Raw genomic sequence first — 19,539 nt, forward strand, 5'->3', positions numbered from 1 at the left:
ATTATATGATATATATTTTCTAGCTTGAGGGGGAGTGTTAGATATCATATAATCACAGCCTGTTACAGTACGAAAGTCAGATTATTCTTGAAATGATTAAGGTTAATGAAGAGTTCTTATTTAATCCTCCATGTGGAGGTACGATTGTAATTGTGATTGTGATTGTAGGCAAATCCTTATGTGAGCAGATCTAAGAAGTTTTAACGGTTGGTACTATTTTTGGGTAAGTTTGGTGGTTCTCCGGTGTAGTGAAAGGTATTCGGAGCAGTGTTTGAGTTTTTTTGAGCCCTCATATCAGTTTCTCAACCTCTTCTAGCCTGTACAATTTCATCAAGATAGTTTCCTGCAGTTTTTTGGGTGGGGAGATTTCACTAGGTGAGAGCTCTCTCAATTTTTTTTGGAGGTTTTTCGTAGATCATGGTTATAAGGAATTCGTGACGGAAAGATTTTCCACAGTAGAAAATCGTTCACAAAAATATTTGAAAACCTCTGAGGGCTTCTCGTGGAAGCAATTGTGGGGGAAGCGCCAAAAAATTGTAAAGCAATTTTACTATGTTTTCGAGTTGATTTATGGAGCAAAAAACGAATATGGGGATTTTTCAAGACCTTGTAGGGCTTCAGATGACTTCCATCAGACTCAATGGAAGCAATTACAAGCAGTGGTCTAAAACAATAGAGGTGTTTTTGAAGGCAAAAGGAAAATGCAGTCACCTGTTGACAAATAAACCGACTCCCAAAGATCTGAATGTGATAGATGTATGGGAGAAAGAAGATGCTCAGATTGTGGCATGGTTGTAAAACGGTATGGAACCGCAAATCAATGCAAATTTTATGTTTGACACTGTAAAGGATATACGGGAATAGATACATGAATTCTAGATCAAATAACAAAAGAAAGAAAAAGAAAATATTACCCCTACTAATAATAACTTATTACCCCTAGTATATTACCCAGAATTATAAGCTCACACAGACCATAGAGCAAGTTTTTTCCTCTATGATGCGAATACATGAAGAATTTAACCAATACCAAACTATTACTAGTGATATCCACATGATGCAAAAACAGAAGGAACATATGGATGTCATTCGAATCCTCTCTTCTCTTCGAGTAGAGTGCAAGATAGTTAAATCTAAGATCCTAGATAGTCAGGAGCTTCCATTTCTTACAGATGTTTTCTCTCAACTTAAGAGAGCCACATTATCAAATAGTGACAATGTTAGTGGTAATCGATCAACTTTTGTAGTTTCTAGAGATCGAAGAAGCCATGGTTATGGTACTCATGGTGATCAAGGGGGTCATGGTAGTAAAAGTGGTAAGGGTGGTGGTAGAGATTCCAGGGGAAGTCGTGGAACCCATAAATGTACCCATTGTGGCCTTGATGGACATACAATAAACTAACACTAAGACTTTTTTCCAGTAGTTATGATTGCTTCCGTTCGTGTTATTATTTATTTAATTGCTATGTCTAGTTGGTCCTTGTACCAACTTGATGTAAGAATGCATTTTCACATGGTGATTTACAGGAAGATGTGTATATGCAGCAACCACCTAGGTTTGTTATTTAGAGGGAGGTTGGTAAAGTATGAAAGCTCAAAAAAATGCTCTATGATTTGAAACAATCCCCACAAGAATGGTTTGGCAATTTCAACAATGAGGTTCTTGAGCTTGAGTTGTCAAGGTGTTAGACAGACTACTCTACTTTTCATTCCTACTCCACCTCTGGGTATATTCTTCTGGTTGTACATGTGGATGAGACTGTATTGACCGGCACTGATGTTGTTAGGATTGAGAAGTTAATGTCTTTTTTACAACAAAAGTTTTATACTAAAGATTTGGGTAAAGCTAAGACACTTTCTTGGTATTGAAATTACACATTCAATTGGTGGTATCAGTCTCTCACAAAATAAGTATACCCTAGATTATTAAATGAAACTTGTTTACTTGGATCTAAACTTATGGATTCTCACATGGATCCAAAACAGAACTTGACTATTGATTAGGGAGATCTTTTTTATGATCCTAGTAGGTATAGGAGACTTGTTGGGAAGTTGAACTACCTCATCATTACCACATCGGACATTTCATTTGTTGTGAGTATTGTTAATCGATTTAGGGAAGCTCCCAAAATACCGCATCGGGTAGCATTGCAGCATAATGTTAGGTAATTGAAGAGTTCCTTAGGACGTGGTTTGTTATACAAGTCAAATGGTCATACTCGTATAGAATGATACAAGAATGTAGATTGGGCAAGTTCTCATTTAGATAGGAGATTCACCATAGGGTATTGAACATTCTTGGGAGGTAATCTTATGACATGGAAAAGCAAGAAACAACCAACTGTTGCTAAATCTAGTGTTGAGATTGAATACAGAGTTATGTCACACACGTCTTATGAGCTAACCTGATTGAGACACTTTCCTTCAATTTTTTTACAATATAATTACCTATGAGTCTCTTTTTGTGATAACCAAGCATCCATGCACATGGCTTTCTAATCATGTGTTTCAAGAGAGGACGAAACATATTGAAGTTTATTGTCACTTTGTTCGTGATAAACTCCTGAATGGTGAAATTGCAACTCTCTATGTGAAATCTGAAGATTTTTTTTGATAAGTTAAATTTCATTGAAACAAGGACAAGAAGTCCTCAAAGAAGGGAACAACAAACAACAAACAAAAAACAACAAGCAACAAAGGACACTCACTCCCTAATTACATTCTCCCATCTAAACAAGAAGTTTCCAAAAGAGAAACCACTAAACACCTTAAATTACTTGCACCAAAAAAAAAGAAAACCAAGAATATTGAAAATGAGCTCTTGCAAATTCTTCTCCACTCCATCGAAAGTACGCGCATTCTCTCTAACCACAAACCCCAACAAATTGCAAATGGAATTAATTTCCAAACAATCTACCAACTACCACCAAAGGGTGGTGATTCCCAACCAAACAGAAAAGAGACAAGCAAACCAGGGAGACACCAAGACACATTAAACAGGGAGAAGAAATAAGACCAAACCAGAAAAGCCACCATACAACGCATGAAAACATGATCCACAAAATCACCATTTCTTTTTCACAGGCAACAATAATTAATCAAAAAAAACCTCTATGCCTAAGAAGATTAATCATAGGAAATTTGTTCCATGATGCCAACCACAAGGGAAAAAAAAAACCTTAAAAAGGGCCTTAGAAGACCAAATGAAAGAAGGGAAACACACCTTGATTACCTTCGAGAATCAAGTATAGAGAGTTCACCAAGAAACAATCATCTGAACTAACTTTCCAAATCCGGCGATCCTCCCTATCTAGCGAAAGACCCGTTGAGTGAAGCAATTCAATGATAGAAATTGCATCCTCAATCTACCAAATCGTTCAATCTTCTTCTAAACCCAAGATCCCACAACTCACCCCTCATTAGGAATCAAAAAGGCAGAGAGACAAACAATCTTTTCCTTAAGGATAAGGAACATAGGCCAGGGAATAGAAAGTATAAGGGAGTATCGCTACACCATAGGTCCTCCTAGAAATGAGTACAATCCCCTCTTCCCACTTCATACCGAACGTGCCCACTCAAGGTAACACCCAACATAGAAATGGCTCTCCACACTACACTCCCAACCAAACGGGTCTTAACTTAGCGACTACCAATTTCTTCCAAAGTTCCTCTTTTTCAATCCCGAAACGCCAATACCACTTCCCCAATAATGCTTTGTTAACAGAACTCAACCTTCTAATCCCAAGACCCCCCAACTTCCTTGGCTAGCACACTACCTTCCAATTAACCAGGTGAAGCTTATGGTTTCCACACCTATCATTCCATAAGAAGTCCTTAACCAGCTTATCTATTTGAGATTCAATCTTATTGGGTAAGGTACAAAGCGACAAAAAATGAATCGGAATGCTCAGTAAAGTGCTCCTAATCAAAGTCAACTCCCCCCCCCCCCCCCCTTTTCGAAAGATACTATGATTTCCACGAGACTAACATTTTCCTAACCCTTTCCACTATCATCTCCCAAGGCAAGGAAATTTTGTAGGCCACTCCCAAAGGAAAACCTAAATACGAAAGAGGAAAGGATTCAACTTGACATCCCATGAAATCAGCCCAAGCTTCAATATCTAGAACATCACCAATTGCATAGATTTTACTCTTCCTCAAGTTAATAGGGCGACCAGCACCGCCTCAAACCAACATAAGTCTAAAGATCAATTTGCTAATTTGTTTATTAATTCATTGAGTTCGAGTAGGGTTGATTATGTTTTTAACAAGCTAGGAATAACAAGTTATTATTAGTAGAGGCAATATTGTCTTTTTCTTTCGTTTGTTATTTGGTCATGATACATAATATATTGTGCAGGGTTAGAGTTAATTCAACTCCTCCCACGTTTCTCTAATATCTTCTTCTATTCTCCTTCTCAAACTCTTAATATACAATGTATAAGGAACATTGTTCATGAAATCTAAATCACATCATTCATATACATACAACTGTATACCTGCAAGCGCTCATAAGCCTTCTGTACAGCAAGAAACTTCTCCCTCCCTTCCGGATTTTTGTCAGGATGGTACCTCATTGCAAGTTTCCTGTATTGTCGCTTAAGTTTTTCCTCATCAATGTTCTCAATCTGCTTAGATGTGCTAGAGATCTCCACATCCATTTCAGCAGAATTCTTTCTTTCAGCATTCTCACCTGAAACATCTTCCAGGGATATTTCCAGAATTTTGCAAGCTTCTTCTTCAGAAAGATCCATAGGTCGTCGTGTTAATTCTTCTCGCCACATTGCTAATAGTGATTGTAAAAATTCTACATGCTCAACGATCGGCCAATTTGGAAATCGAATTTCATCACACAAGTTTCGAAGGTAATATCGGTGGCACCACATTTCATCTCTTAGCTCTGGATATGTCACTGGTGGCATAGGAGCATAATCATACAATGAATGGCAGTGCTGAGATAATTTCTGAGGAAAATCACCAAGATGTTGCAGAACCTGATAGAAAAAAAAAATTACAAATGGAAGAACGGTGGAAAATTTATTGGTGCAGAAATAGGGTATAAAATGGGTCAGATTTTATCCAAAATCAGAGTGATCCGAATTTAGCAGGTTTGGACCCTTGGAGTAGATCTGAATAAATATGGGTTGATGTCCCTTGATCCGAGCCGGATATGGGTCGGATACAAATCCATCCCTATATCCGCCTAGATCTGAATGATATATTGATTTGAAAATTATATTTTTTTCAAAATATCTTTTTTTAGTATTTTAGGACAACATGAATTCTTATAAAAGAATAGAATTATAATGGTAAAATTGAAGAATATAGTAATTAGACAAGAAATATAGCAAAAAATAAAGTTGAACGGTCCAAAATTATCTAACCTGACCAACCGAATTACTGATTCGGTCGGATCAGATCGGATCCAGATTTAGTGAAAAAAAATGGTTCGGATATGGTTTTAGCTAGTAGGTTCTGAGTCGGATTCGTATACAGATCCGGATACAAAATTTGGATCTGGATATGGATATACTCAGATCTGGCCCGGACCTGACCCATTTTAAGCTCTAAACAAGCCAACAAATAACATGCCTTAAGTGAATTACCTGACGAATCAAATGTTCTGCTCGCATTTTGTGAGTCCATATGATCTCTGGAGTATCAGAATCGGAAACCATTGCTGCTGCAAATGCAGATGGCCCACTCCGCTCCAATACATACAATAAGGATTCAGGCAGAAGCACACCCAATACACTACGCTTTGCCAATGATAGTGAAGAGGAAACAGCTGCCTCTTCACCACCATGAAATGCTTGATGGACATGTGTCACAGCAAAGAGTTGTGCAATTGAAAGGAGATTAGATCCAGGATACGTCAAGGCAAAGTAAAATACACCAGTGCTATACAGTCGTATCATTGCCTTGGGATTTCTTGTAACAACAGCCTTCAGCAAAGCAGCAGCACCTTCAACAATGCTTGGTTCCCCAGTAAGCAGAGCCTAAATGGTTTTCACAACGAGAAAATAAATAGACATCGAAAAGTCAAATACAGTCTTCATCGCAACATAAAACGAGTGAGTTGAGCCAAAAGGTTCCCACATTAAATACAAGATACACAAAAAAGCTGAAACTCCCAGACGTGTAGCATCTGAAATATTTACACCATTTACCATAAATAAATATAACATGGACAACGGAAAGCTTGGAATAAGGATATGAAACGTGATGATTCAGATGCATTTGAAAATTTTGTAAACAGAACACAAGTAATGAAGTCTTCTTGAGTCTTTTAACTCTTTTTAAGTTTAAGTAAAGCCAATGGCTTATATGGAGAATCATATGAAACTTCTCCCACTTTTAGTTATGTATAAACGATTTAAAAGGACAGGAATAAGATAGTTTTTATGGAAAGAAGATACCCTTAGATGAAGTTCTTACCCTATTTTTGGACTTCGGCTTCTCCCGAATTTGCAGGTTTTGGGTCCGATTATTTCTATTTATTTTTATTAGTTAAATTTCATTATAAAGATGGTCACTTGATCAACCATATATAAAGGTAGGACCGCGAGCCCCGAATAACTACTCTATTGAAATACTGCACACCCATGCCCAAACAATCTTCAAACAAAACACCATAAACTCACTTGAAAAGTTTATACCTGAAGAAGAGGAACCTAAATTTCTACAATAATATTCAGCAATTAATGCGCCCTATTCTTGAAAATACGACCATTATTTTCATTCCCAATACCCCAACAAATGGAGAAGTGATGAGGCCATAAGGACAACATCATATAGAGTCTATCAAATGAGGAGAGTCCTGCAACTATCACTGTGGTTGGATGATCTCTATTTGGGCTTAGTTCAAGATTTAGTGGAGCATAAGAGGTAAGAAACCCCATTTTCATGGTATTAGGAAAATCCCACATTGGGAAGCTGCAATGGGCTACTTTTATGGAACATGGAAGGCCCATTAGGCCTTATTTTAGGATTAGTTAGTATTTAGTTACATTATTTTTCAGCTACAGATTTATTTGTTATTTATATTCCAGCCATGAGTTTAGTTAAGAAGTTTTAATTTAAATACTTGATTAGTTGGTCATACTATGTTTAATCTTGACCATAGGTCAGTTTTGATGACTGAGATTAGTTAGAGGATGTAGAGAATATATAAATACTTGCTGTAGAGATTTTATTAAGGATAGATGAATTAAATTTATCATTTTTTAAGTTCTACAGAGAATTGATTGTGTGAATCCAAGGAAAATCGTAGAGTTTTCTTCACAATTTCCAGGTACAAATCTTTCCCCTATTCTTCTCTCTTTTCTACTTGAAAACCTCATATTTACAACACTAGGTCCGGCCAAACCTCTCTAAACCCTAATCAACTGCTGGAAACCTAACCTAAACCCAATCCAAAACTCAATAACACCCCTTATACCCATCCAAACCTCACATGCATTCTTTACACCAATCGAACCTACAAAATGCTTGTACAACCCTTTTGAACCTATAACATGTGTCCCCAACCTACTTGAACTTACCATACACTAGCCCTGCCCAAACCCAGCCTGGCCTATTCAACCACCTTTAAAACCAAACTGAGCCATCCAAACCTCATTATCCTCTAGAAGAAACATTACCCATCCCTAATTTTACAAACATAAACCTTAGTTCAACCATAAATCATTTCCCTAAGCTTGTTCCTTCTATTTTATTTTTTATTTAATTTCAAAACTACAACTGGAAATTTCTTCATGATGAACTTTGAACTAACTCAGTCTAAACTTGATTTCCTTTAGATATAACCATTTGGGCCAAAAATGTTTCTTGAAATCCTCGGAAGGATAAAAACAAAACCAACTGTTAATTGGTTTGGAACCCCTAAACTAGCGGAAGTGAAGGTTTTTTATAGACAAACCCTTGCTCGAATATTTTGGGATCCAACATTGTTTATGTTAGTTGGTTGTGAATTAGATCATATTTGCTTGTTAGATTTTTCAAAGTAATTGTACTAGATTTAGCTTTAATTCTATGTTTAATATTGTTCCTAGTAATTTGCAATTGGATTTCAATCTTATTATATTAGGTCAGTTTGCTATAGTCCTAAGTAAACTTCGGTTAACAAATCTTCGGGCTAATATACGATTCTTGTGTCTTACATATAGAAATAAGATTCATTTATCTTTTTTCTGCATTGCAATGATAGAATAGGACACTTTGGGAATCCCTTCAGAGCTTCTCCACTTAATGGTAGGAGTTATCAACCTAACATGGATGTCAATCAGATCACTGGAATGCTAAAAGCTCTGACTACTCGTTTGGAAAACATTGAGTAGGATGGACGCACAAAACAAAACTGCCAATGTCTGTCTAACCAATTTTGAGGCCTCCTTCCAGAACGACCATGACGATTTAGATGAGTAGTAGTCTCATAATTCAGGGTGTGGTACAGGCCAAGGTCCAGCACGAGGTCGATCAATGACTAATTTTGATATCTTTATGATCCCGAATGATGAGAACCATCAAGATTGAGGCCCCAAGCTTTGAAGGTCGACTGGACCCCAAAGTCTTTTTTGATTGGCTGTAAGACATTGTCCATTACTTTGAATGGTATGATGTCCAACAGTCGTAGAGTTAAGTTTGCCAAGATAAAATACTTGCATAGATTTTTCGAAAAAATAGAAAATTTTATATCCTTAATGAATTTCAATTCCATGACAACAATCATAGCTACCACTTCTTCAAATCAAAAAAAAAAAAAGAGAGACTTTTACCTGTGCAACATGTGGAAGGCAACGTGAACTTGACAAGATCCGCTTTACTCTAGGTGTCGGGGTTACTATCTCCCCAGCATCATCTAGATCAGAATGTGCAGATACCATGCTATGCAATATGGACAATGCAGCTTCCCCTACCTAAATGAAAGATCCATCCGTTAAAAAGTATCAATGGATATCAATCAGATATAAAAAATAAAAAATAAAAAAGCTGACCAATGATGATGAACTGGTCAAAAAGCTACAAACATCTGATTTATTAAATAAGTAAAATGGTAAGTGAAATTACTTCTAAGAATAAGAAAATTCACTAGGGCTGGCAATGATCCGAAATATACCCAATGTCCAAACCAATCTGATCAAATAAAAACATGAAAAATCGGATTCTTGGATGTACTCCAATCCACTCTGAAAATAATCTGATTCAAAAATATTTTAATATTTTTTTATTCTTAATTTATACATATAGATACATGTTTTAGTCTTTTTGGTTTCCCCCTATATTTCTAGTTGAAAAAGGATTTTTTTTTAAATTTTATATGATATTATATTTTTTAAATTTTTTTGAACATTGATTATTTAAATCCAAGACATGTGTTCAAAACAGGTTGGATCGTTTTTGGGTTGAGGATGAAATGCAGCGGATCAGATTCAGTTCACATATTCATTAATCCGATCCGATCAGATAAGATACATATTTAAAAAAAAAATTGGATCGGTATTGGAGTGGTAATGATCTGGTACCAATCCGTTGCCAGCCCTACAATTCACATATATTCAACACAAAATTACATCCATAATAAATTGTTTTTTCAACATTTGAAGTTTTTGAGCTCTAAATGTTTCAAGAAATTATGTCAAGTTTAAGAGGGCCATTTGGCAAAGGGCTGCTACATTATCAATAATACACCTACAAATTTCTCATGCTTTGAATTTTATTGTACGCTATGGATGAACTTTTGATTACCATAGTTACACTCACAAAATAAAATAAAATGTTTGGTCCATCAACAAGTTCTCCCTCTATTCCGAAGTAAGATTGTTTTTAAAGTTGGGAGAGGGTCTAGAATCCGGTACTGGGAAGATTGTTGGTGTACCACATCATCTCTTCAAAGAAATTGAATGAGATCTCTTCAAAGAAATTGTTGTCAAATGGCTCAAGAGTTTCCTGGGACTCTTGAGTCTCAGATGATCATGCAATGACTGGGAGATGGTGTCCTTTACTAGGCTTACTTCCTCTGCATCTCTTGTCCACATCCAATAGGAGATTGATGATTACTGAATGTGGGAAGGAACCAAGAATGGGATCGTTTTGATTAAATCCTTCTATGAATCTCTTGCCCCAGAAAGATCGTTTTGGTTCCCTCCTAGATCAGTGTGGGGCAATGCACTAAAGTCCCTTCAAAAGTTTAATGAATGCTTTTTGTTTTTTAGTTTGTTAACAGTATTTGACTTTGGAACAAGTCATCCTTCGAGGCAGTATCCCACCGAACTTTGGTGCCCTACAAAGTCAATAGTTGATCAGTCAATCATCTCTTCATTTATCGCTCCTTCTCCCATCAAATTTGGTCCAATTTTATGTCAATTTTCCACATTTCTTATGGTTTCCTGATATTAGTATCCTCAATATTTGAAGAAGTGCAGTTTCTTGAGTCTCCTTTTGTTAATACAAACAATATTCATTGGAGACTAACTTCTTTTGTTTTGTGTTGGGTATTTGAAAGGAAGAAAACAACAAAACTTTTGAGGGGAGTGAACATTCATGGCCAGAAGTTACCATCAACATCCTTGGGTTCATATTCTTCTGAAGAAGAGTTTTCAAGGAATTCAACAGAATTTTCTTCAGGGTTCTCTATTTATATAGGCCTTGGTGTCTAAGGGAGATTCTTTAATTTAGATTTTGTTGTTGTTCCGTTTCTGTTTATGCGGTTGTCTCTTGCTTTCTGGTTTTTGTTTTTCTCTTTATCTTCTGTAATAGGAAGGTCACCTTCAATGTTGTCAAATAGCATATCCAATCAACACATGTGCGCATATTTGGTCGCACAATATATTGTGTTTTTTCATCATAAAAATAGGAAAACAAGAAAAAAGAGAAGGATAATTGGAAAATTTTGCAAATATTACAATAGTTATAGAAAATACTTTTTGAAGTCTTTTATTTTCACTTTCATTATTTATTATATTTTGATGGTTAACAAGTTTGTAAGAATGCATAAACTCAAATAAAAACAAAACGAGAACAAGGAACACATGAATATTACTTCTTGAATGTTGCAAAAAATCCTTTAACAATGTATTTGAATCTTGATTCTTGCATCTAGATCTTGATACAGGTGATTTAAGGAGTACAAGAAGTAGAGAATGTAGTTAGATGGTAAAAAACAATTAATAGAAAAATAATTAAAACTTAAATGGGATATAAAATGAATGTAAACTTGAGTTAAAATGAGAATAAAAATAGGTTAGAATGTTATAGGAATAAGGAGGTGAAGTGATAATGGGGATAATTATAAAAATAATAATAATAAGTTATTGCCAAGGTCAAAATTTTGACCATTGGAAAATAGGAATCACATAATGTAGTATGTGATGACATAATGATCTAATCACATATGCCATGATGGCATATGCAATCTTATTCCTAGAAATGGCATATGCAATTACATTTGACAATGATGGTCACCTTGACCTCCAGCTCATTTTATCTTATATCCAAGGTATTAAATTTTGATTTCAATGTCTATTTTGGTCATCTTGGAAATGGAAATATTTTGATCAATGTGGAAATCAATACAATTTAAAGAAAATGATGGAAATATTATGAAACGATAGAAATGTTCAGGAAGTTTTCATTGAAAGTACAAGAAATGATAAAATATACATGAAAACACTCTCATAGGTCATAAAATCATAATAAGCAGCCATATGAATTAAAGAAATGAAGATTAATAACATTTCGTTCTAGGTTGGCATACATTTATAAGAGTCAGACACCTAAAACAACTACATGCTTCTTGGAAATGAGAATAACCCCATTCATATACTACATTGTCACATTATTATAATCCATAAATAATATATTTTCTCATTATCATATATATTTTTATCTTTTAAATATCTATATAATAAAACATAATGAGTCGCTATAATTTTGTGTTTTTTGAGTTGGAGATAATTGTCCCCTTAACTACAATTTTGTGGTTGGACAAATGTCTCATCCACACTTTTTGTCTTTCCTCTTCACTCCCTCTAACTCTATTATATCTCCTCTTTAACTCATTTTATTATTTTTTTATTTCATACCACTTAGCCTAAAATAAAATTAATAACACCATTAGGGCCCATTATTGTGGGAGACAAATCCAACTAGGTTAAACCTCCCATCAAGCTATAGTTTTGTGGGGCCCATTTTATTTCCTTTACTCTTCACTCCTTTTAACTTTACTATATTTCCTCTTTTGTCATTTTTAAACTACTTTATTATGTTTCATCTTTTATCCCTTTAACCTCAAAATTCTTTAATAATACCCTTCCAACTTAATTTTTTCACTTTTACCAATTAAAAAACCCATCAAGCTATAATTTTGTGGGACTTTATTTGCTTTACACTTCACCCCCTATAACTTTCCCATATTTTTTTTTCCCCTTTAACCCACTTTATTATTTTTCATCTTTTACGTCTTCAACCTTAAAAAATTTCAATAATACCCCTCCAATTTTATTTTCTACATTTTTACCCCTTAACCCGAGAGAGGATGTCCGTGCCTACAGCACGGGCAACGTCTAGTGTATGAATAAATTACTAATATATCTAACTAATAAAAATATGGATGATTACATGTGTGTTATATGAATATTTCAGTCTTGAGTTTACTATTCATCAAAATATACGATGCCACTCCATATTTCAGTCGAAATTCACCATTAAAAGTAATATTTAGCGAAATGAATAGTAGATTTCACCGAAATATATACATAAAGAAACTGTTGCTTAAATTTCCTATCGGACCTTGTGGAAATGGAATAATTCCGGTATATTTTGTGGAAATATGTAGTAGAAAAATACAACATCCATATCTATCGATATATATATATATATATATAGGGAGCTGTTCAGCAGCCCTAAAGTTTGCCAAACATTTTTCAAAACATGGGTTAGAAGCTTTGGAATGAGCTGATTTTTTGTGAGGATGATCTCTACGGTGAAGAGATCATCCTCTCCAAAAATCAGCTCATTTTGAAATTTCTAACCCTAGTTTACAAATTAAAGAATCGTGGACCATTCAATTTTTGTAAATCACTTTTGATGGTGTTAGAAGTTTTGGAATAGGCTGATTTTTGGTGAGCATGATCTTCTCACCAAAGAGATCATCCTAACAAAAGCCCATTCCGAAACTTCTAACCCATATATTTGCACCTGCCCAATATTATATATATACTACAAGTAAAGCTCAACATCAGGACAGATAATTACAGTATCCTTCACTTTATGAATCTAATATAACATTAACAATACCTGAGTCGACGTGAGAACTGGAACACGAACGGCCAGTGCCCAACGAAGTTCACGGATATCACGCAATTTCTTCCAATCGAGCATCCCAGATGCCCGGCACCTGGTTGACCAATCAATTTCTTTCTTTGACCAGAACCTTCTGATGGCATCCTTCTCCATTGGTCCAACTTGCACACCATCCTTACCAATAACCAACCATTCCTTAAGCGGCTCCATGAAAGCACTTGCAGCTATCAGATTAGATTGTAAAGGAATAGAAGTCCTTTCAGAAGCCTCATGAGCTACTGTCAGGAGATCAACAGCTAATACACAACCTCCGACCAAGACACAAGCCTCGACATTTGATAAAACCTTCATCAAGACCTGCACAGACAGGAAAACTTACTAACCATCTTACAAACTGGTGCCCAAAATTCAATGAACAATCCTATGCCGGAGCCTTGTCAATGGCAATGCATCAAGATATAATAAAGAAATATTTTCTAATAGAGAAGCAACAATTTATTTATTTAATATATCTTAGATAAGTTGCTAAGATGTGTAGAGTGTGTTCCCAGGTCCTAGGTTCAAATCCCCTTGAACCCAATATTCAAGAAATCTAACATGAAAACAAAATCCTGATAAAAAAACATAAAGGGTATGTTTGATTGCATGGAAAGTGACTTTCCATGGAATTTGAAATCCATGGAAAAATAGTTGTGGAAAATAAGTAGGGTTGGAAAATCAAATTCCATTGTTTGATTTTACTTGGATAAAATCATGGAAAAATATGAGAAAAAAGAAGAAGAGGAGGAGGGGGAGAGGAAAAAGAAGATGAGGAGGAAGAGGGAGGGAGGAGGATGTGGCGGCGATGGCAGTGGCGACGGCGAGGGTGGTTGCGACGGCTACGGTGGCGGCAACGGCAACGGCCACGATGGAGATAAGTGAGGAAGAAGATGGGAGAACGTGGTGGTGATGGTGGCGGCGGCGGAGGTAAGTAAGGAAGAAGATGATGAGGAAGATGGGGGGAGAAAGTGGTGGTGGTGGTGGTGGTGGCGGTGGCGGCGAAGGCGGTGAGAGAGAGAGAAGATGGCCGGAGATGATGATAACGGAGACGGAGATGACGACGGCGATGGTGACGACGACGAGGTTAGTGTAATGGTGGTGGTGGTGGTAGGGAAGAAGAAGATATGAGTGGGGAAGAATTGGGGATGGAAAATATGGGTGGATTTCACTTTCCCACCCATATGGGTGGGAAAGTGAAATCCATGTTTTGGTGGACTTTTTGAAGGGGGTGGAAAATGAATTTCCATTTCCATGTGCAATCAAACACTTCAAAAATGTCATTTTCCATGAAAATTGATTTTCCACCCTATTTTCCATGTGCAATCAAACATACCCAAAATATAAAAGATAACCCCCTCCATTCCTTGGAACGCTCGGAACAATAAACCAAATGTGCTTTAATATCAGGGGTACCACCATGGATGTCATCTTCCTCCTTGCCTTCAACTACCCTTCAATGCCTCTCCTTCCATCCAAGGCCACAAATCATGTACAAGCTACTAAAAAGCTGACACTAGCATTAGAAAAATCCAAAATAACATCATCTCATAATGAAAGGAAAGCCAAAGAGCTCTGACTGATCACAATGGAGCAAAGGGTGACTAAAAAATTACACCGGCATTGCACATGGAACAAGATTCAATAAAAACTTCCCTAATGTGTTTTATAGGTTGTCTATGGACTATTTTGGCAGAAGAAGCTGTCAACATTAAAGAGTTTGGAACCCCAAATAACAGAAGGAATTGAACCATGAAAGAACCATCTCGAGTTCAAAAACCATACCCTCCACTCATCATTTAGAAGGTAAAATGGTAATCACAAGGGCAATTCATCAAGTTAGCAACAAGATCAAATACACACATAAGATAGACTAACTAACCACTTTTCTATCCCAACCTACATTCACGCTTCAACATTTCAATGAGATAGCTATCTTCCAATGATTAGAATCTCATTTCCCATATTTCCGAAGCCCCTTCCCCAGCATTGCATACTCATCTCTTGAGCTTCCAAACCGTTTGGATGCTCAAAACCTTCCAATCCACCAAGTGATAATTAGAGGCTTCTTCTTAACCATTCCATGAGAAATCTCCTTATCAACCTTTCCCACTCCTCCACAACACACGTCTGAATAGAAAAAAGATAACAGAAACTCAAATATTTGAAAGAGTGCTTTTGATTAGCATGGCATACCTCCTTTCGGTAGGTATCAGGATTTCCCAAAGGCTGGTATCCTGCCAAATCTCTCTGACTGAATCCCAAATAGCTGTAGAACGGTAACTAACTCCTAATGGAATAAAAGTAACTCAACAACAAAGATCCTATAACACTGCCCAAGGGATTAGACAGCACCTCCAAATTATCCACCAAAAACATGATTTCTGGTCTCTCACCATGAACACTAACTAAACTAGAACAGGTAAGCATAGCTTAATTATTATAGCTGGCTCCTGATCATATAACTTATTATGAAATACTTTCTAAACGATCTTGGCCAACAAAAACGGACAAGAAAAAAAAAAGGCAAAATATTCACCAAAAAACATCATCTAGTATATATAATGAATGTATTGCTTTGATATTATATTTGGTAAACATACCTTTAGTAGTAGTAGTAGACGGTTCCTCAAAGCTCGGTCATCAGTCCTATCTAAAAGAACTGTAATATGAGCAGTACCATCAAAAGGGCCTATTGTTATATGATGCTGCTCATATACAATTGACATTGCCCTTGCACATAGCTCTCGAACTGAAGAGCCTCCACCACCACCAAAACCATCTAACCTCCCCATATCACACCAATCGTCAGATGAGCCCAATTCATCAGGAACAGCACCATCCACAGTAAGCCCTATGTCTGCATCACATAAGAATCTGTGATATAGTGCTCTAAAAAATGCAACCGGGTCACGTAGTGGAAAATCTTGGGCCCGACCACTGCTTCCACTCTCAAGAAGCAACCGTAGATAATACTGACCCACACAAACTTCTTTGGATAAACTGGGGTAGCTAACTGAAAATTCCGTGTAGTTCCATGATACCTGAGGCACACCATCGTTTCCAGTCATAACATCAATTGTTGTCCCTACAGAACCAATATCTTCAGTCCGTTCCTTCTCAACATCTAGTTTATGAACCTCGGATAGCAAAGCTTCTCTTAGTTCTTGTCTTGTACGTTCATTCCATATCAAGTCTGCACGGTTATGATCTAGACTAAAAGCTCGCCAAAATTCAGGCCAGTTGCATAATAGTCTTCCAGAACCCACAGGTGTGTTCTCCACAACAACCTGAGCAGGAGTAGGCAGGCCCGAGTTTAGGGAAGAAACCAAATTGGCATCAGAATCAATAGAATCTGAAGCTTTTGAATCCATTGCTTGAGATATACTCAATGAGGCTGCGTCAGCAGAAGCCGCAGCAATCGAATGATCAGGTTGTTGATGCCCAGTGGAGGAAGAGTCACCAAGAGTTCCTCCAATGGCAGAAACTTCTCCAGAAATCGAATCTGGAGCAGATCTTTGATAGTTATCTGGTCCTTTTAAAGAACCATAACTTATGTGGTGCTTGCCTGGATCGCCAACTTCAACATTATCAACAACGGGTAAAGCATACTCCTGAGATGTTAACCCTCTCAGTGTGCGACCTTTCCTCTGCTGAAGTATACGTCTCTGTCTTCTCCTAGTTGAAGGAGCTTCTTGATTAGTAGGGCTGTGTTCATCTTCAGGTAAAAAGCCATCAAACCGTGTATGCAAATAAGCAACAAGCCCAGGTGGAAGAACTCTAGACAACAAATCAAGAGCGGGTTGATAAGAATCAGCCCAAAGAGCTACAAGTTGTCGACTAACTTCACGACGTTCACCAGCAGGAAGGAAAAAAGCATGCAACATGTGTCTCAACAAAGCCCCATCGCGCAAGGCAGCACCACGCATGGATTCCGCTGCAATTGCATCTTCTTCTGCAATTATACGCATAATAACAGCTACTGTTTCTCTTACACTTTCGGCAGGATGTCCAAACAATGCAAACAAACGTCGTCGCAAACCCGCCACTTGGCGTAATAACTCAACAAAAGTAGTGTACTGTGTAGTTTCACCGTGTGGTTCACAAAGCATAGCCTCGAGAACCTCAACAACAGACATTGATAATAAAGACGATACAGACATGGGTTTCAACCTGTTGACAAGGATGGTGACATAATTCTGGTGTGCAAATAATACAGACTTGGTGTGCATGATTGTAGCATGTCGCTCGCCTTTTGAATCCATATATATAGCTGTATCACCGGGACCCCCACCAATGAGTACAGCAACAAGTCCAGCTGTTTCAGCTGCTACACCCTCTGAACCATTCCTCAGTAGACCCATTATTCTTCCAACCGCAGCAGGAAATGACATCACATGTGAAGCTGCACTTCGTGACGCTAGTAACCTGCATATAGTGACAAAGTCAGGGTTCAGGAATAATTCAGCAAGAGAAATTTTCAGAAAAATTCAACTAAAGTAGGGAAAACATCGAATAAAGTAAAAGGTAAAAAACAATTATTTTAAGTATAAAAATATAATAAAAAATGTGTTTTATATATTAAATGAAAAAAAAAAATCCTTAGATAAAAACAAAAATAACCCGTGATTTTTTTTTAAAAATAGTGATTTAATCGTGACTTTTTCAATAAATCGCAGATTCTTGTCACTACGGACCTGCGTAAGCATGCAATGAAACCCATCACTGTTGCAGCTGCTTTAGGTGAAGGAGAAGGTAGGGGAGCTGAATCTGGAGGAAGATTGGGTGTTGCTGGAAGCATTGTAATTAAGGCCATTAAAGTAACCTCGGGTACTTCTATGGAAGGAGGTACACCACTATAAGGTACGCATGCATTGAATTCCCTTATTCTACGCCATAGTTTGGCTCTTGAGCCAGGAATTGAACCCCCTTCAGCAACAGCATCTTTAGCAGCTGCAGCTAGATGTTTCAAATACATAGATGTGCTTTCCATGTCAGCAACAGAGCGTTGTGGTCCAACAGGAGATTGTTGTAATTGCAAATAAACTCTCCCGCAAGGAGCATCGATACGATGACCAGGCATGGTCAGCCTTGGTAATACTGGAACAGGGCACTGACCCTGCACAACATCAATCCAGAAATGCATCACAATCACCATATGTGACTATCAGAAGCACCAGAAGTCATGCGAGAAAACAAGGAATGCTAACAACAGGGCTAAAATCATATATCTAAGTAAAAACCCATCTAATGTCAAAAAGAACACACATCTACCTACTTCCGTTTGTAAAACATCCCGAACCGAAGCAAGTAAGCTATCACGAGATGTGCTTGCATAAACCTGAAATTCAAGCCATACATATTAGTGCCCACCTGGCCTACTTTTTTTCAAATATGAAGGGAAAAGGAAAGAAAAGAATGATGTAGAAATGCTTACGTGAATGGGGCAACCATCATTGAATTCAATTGCAAACATCTGTGGCTCCTCAGTAAATCGAACAAGAGAGCTTACTGTGGATAAAGGACGAACAATGACCACCTGCACACATCCAACAGAGATACTCAACTGGAATACTTGACAGAACCCCAATATCTACATTTATTTTTTTTTGAAAGGTGCCCCAATATCTACATATTAGACTACATAAATAACCCCTTGAATTGACATGATTAAAGCCAAGAAAATCTGGGAAGAACTGCAAGAATATCAAGATATCGTAACAAGAGACCAAGACAAAGGAGGTGCAAATGACAGCACCTGAGTTTCTTCATATTGTTGGCCAAGATGGTAAATTATGTGGCATTATAGAGTAAATCATCAAATTGCCCAACCAAATGCATTAATATGGGTCATAAATCTTAAAAAGTAGTTTAAACAATATGAAAGAATTAATTTTATTTCATTTTTTTCACAATACTGGCTAATCTTACTGTATTCTGCTTGAGGATGTAAACTGGTAGATCCAGATCTGGGTCATTGCTTAACCAGTTTTCCTACCCAATTAATAGTTTGATCATAAACAGCCCAGGGTTTGTGGGATCAAGAATTAATAATCAGACCCACCAGTCAGTGAAAGAATTATGATTCAACAGAACAAGAACTTCCAAAGTTCTACAAGAAAAATAAGCAAGCCTGAAATAGATTTTGCAAGATTTGGAAAAAAAAAAAGATTTCGTCAAAAGCACAAATTAGTGTTCGTC

At 37.0% G+C, this 19,539-nt stretch overlaps 1 protein-coding gene across 1 annotated transcript in view; it reads right to left on the reverse strand.

Annotated features, from left to right (window-relative positions):
- Positions 1 to 19,539, reverse strand: part of GRV2 (DNAJ heat shock N-terminal domain-containing protein) — a 58,306-nt gene that overhangs the window by 17,609 nt on the left and 21,158 nt on the right. The window contains exons 5-12 of the mRNA XM_086418512.1: positions 18,776 to 18,877; positions 18,617 to 18,679; positions 18,036 to 18,457; positions 15,942 to 17,766; positions 13,297 to 13,659; positions 8,778 to 8,918; positions 5,607 to 5,999; positions 4,500 to 4,994 (exon numbers count right to left, since the gene is read on the reverse strand). Of these exons, the coding sequence (XP_086274638.1) occupies positions 4,500 to 4,994; positions 5,607 to 5,999; positions 8,778 to 8,918; positions 13,297 to 13,659; positions 15,942 to 17,766; positions 18,036 to 18,457; positions 18,617 to 18,679; positions 18,776 to 18,877 (3,804 nt within the window). The remainder of the gene's footprint in view (positions 1 to 4,499; positions 4,995 to 5,606; positions 6,000 to 8,777; positions 8,919 to 13,296; positions 13,660 to 15,941; positions 17,767 to 18,035; positions 18,458 to 18,616; positions 18,680 to 18,775; positions 18,878 to 19,539) is intronic.

This window comes from Akebia trifoliata, chromosome 12 (assembly GCF_017979445.1).
Source record: "Akebia trifoliata isolate Shusen 1 chromosome 12, ASM1797944v1, whole genome shotgun sequence".
Lineage (NCBI taxonomy): Eukaryota > Viridiplantae > Streptophyta > Magnoliopsida > Ranunculales > Lardizabalaceae > Akebia > Akebia trifoliata.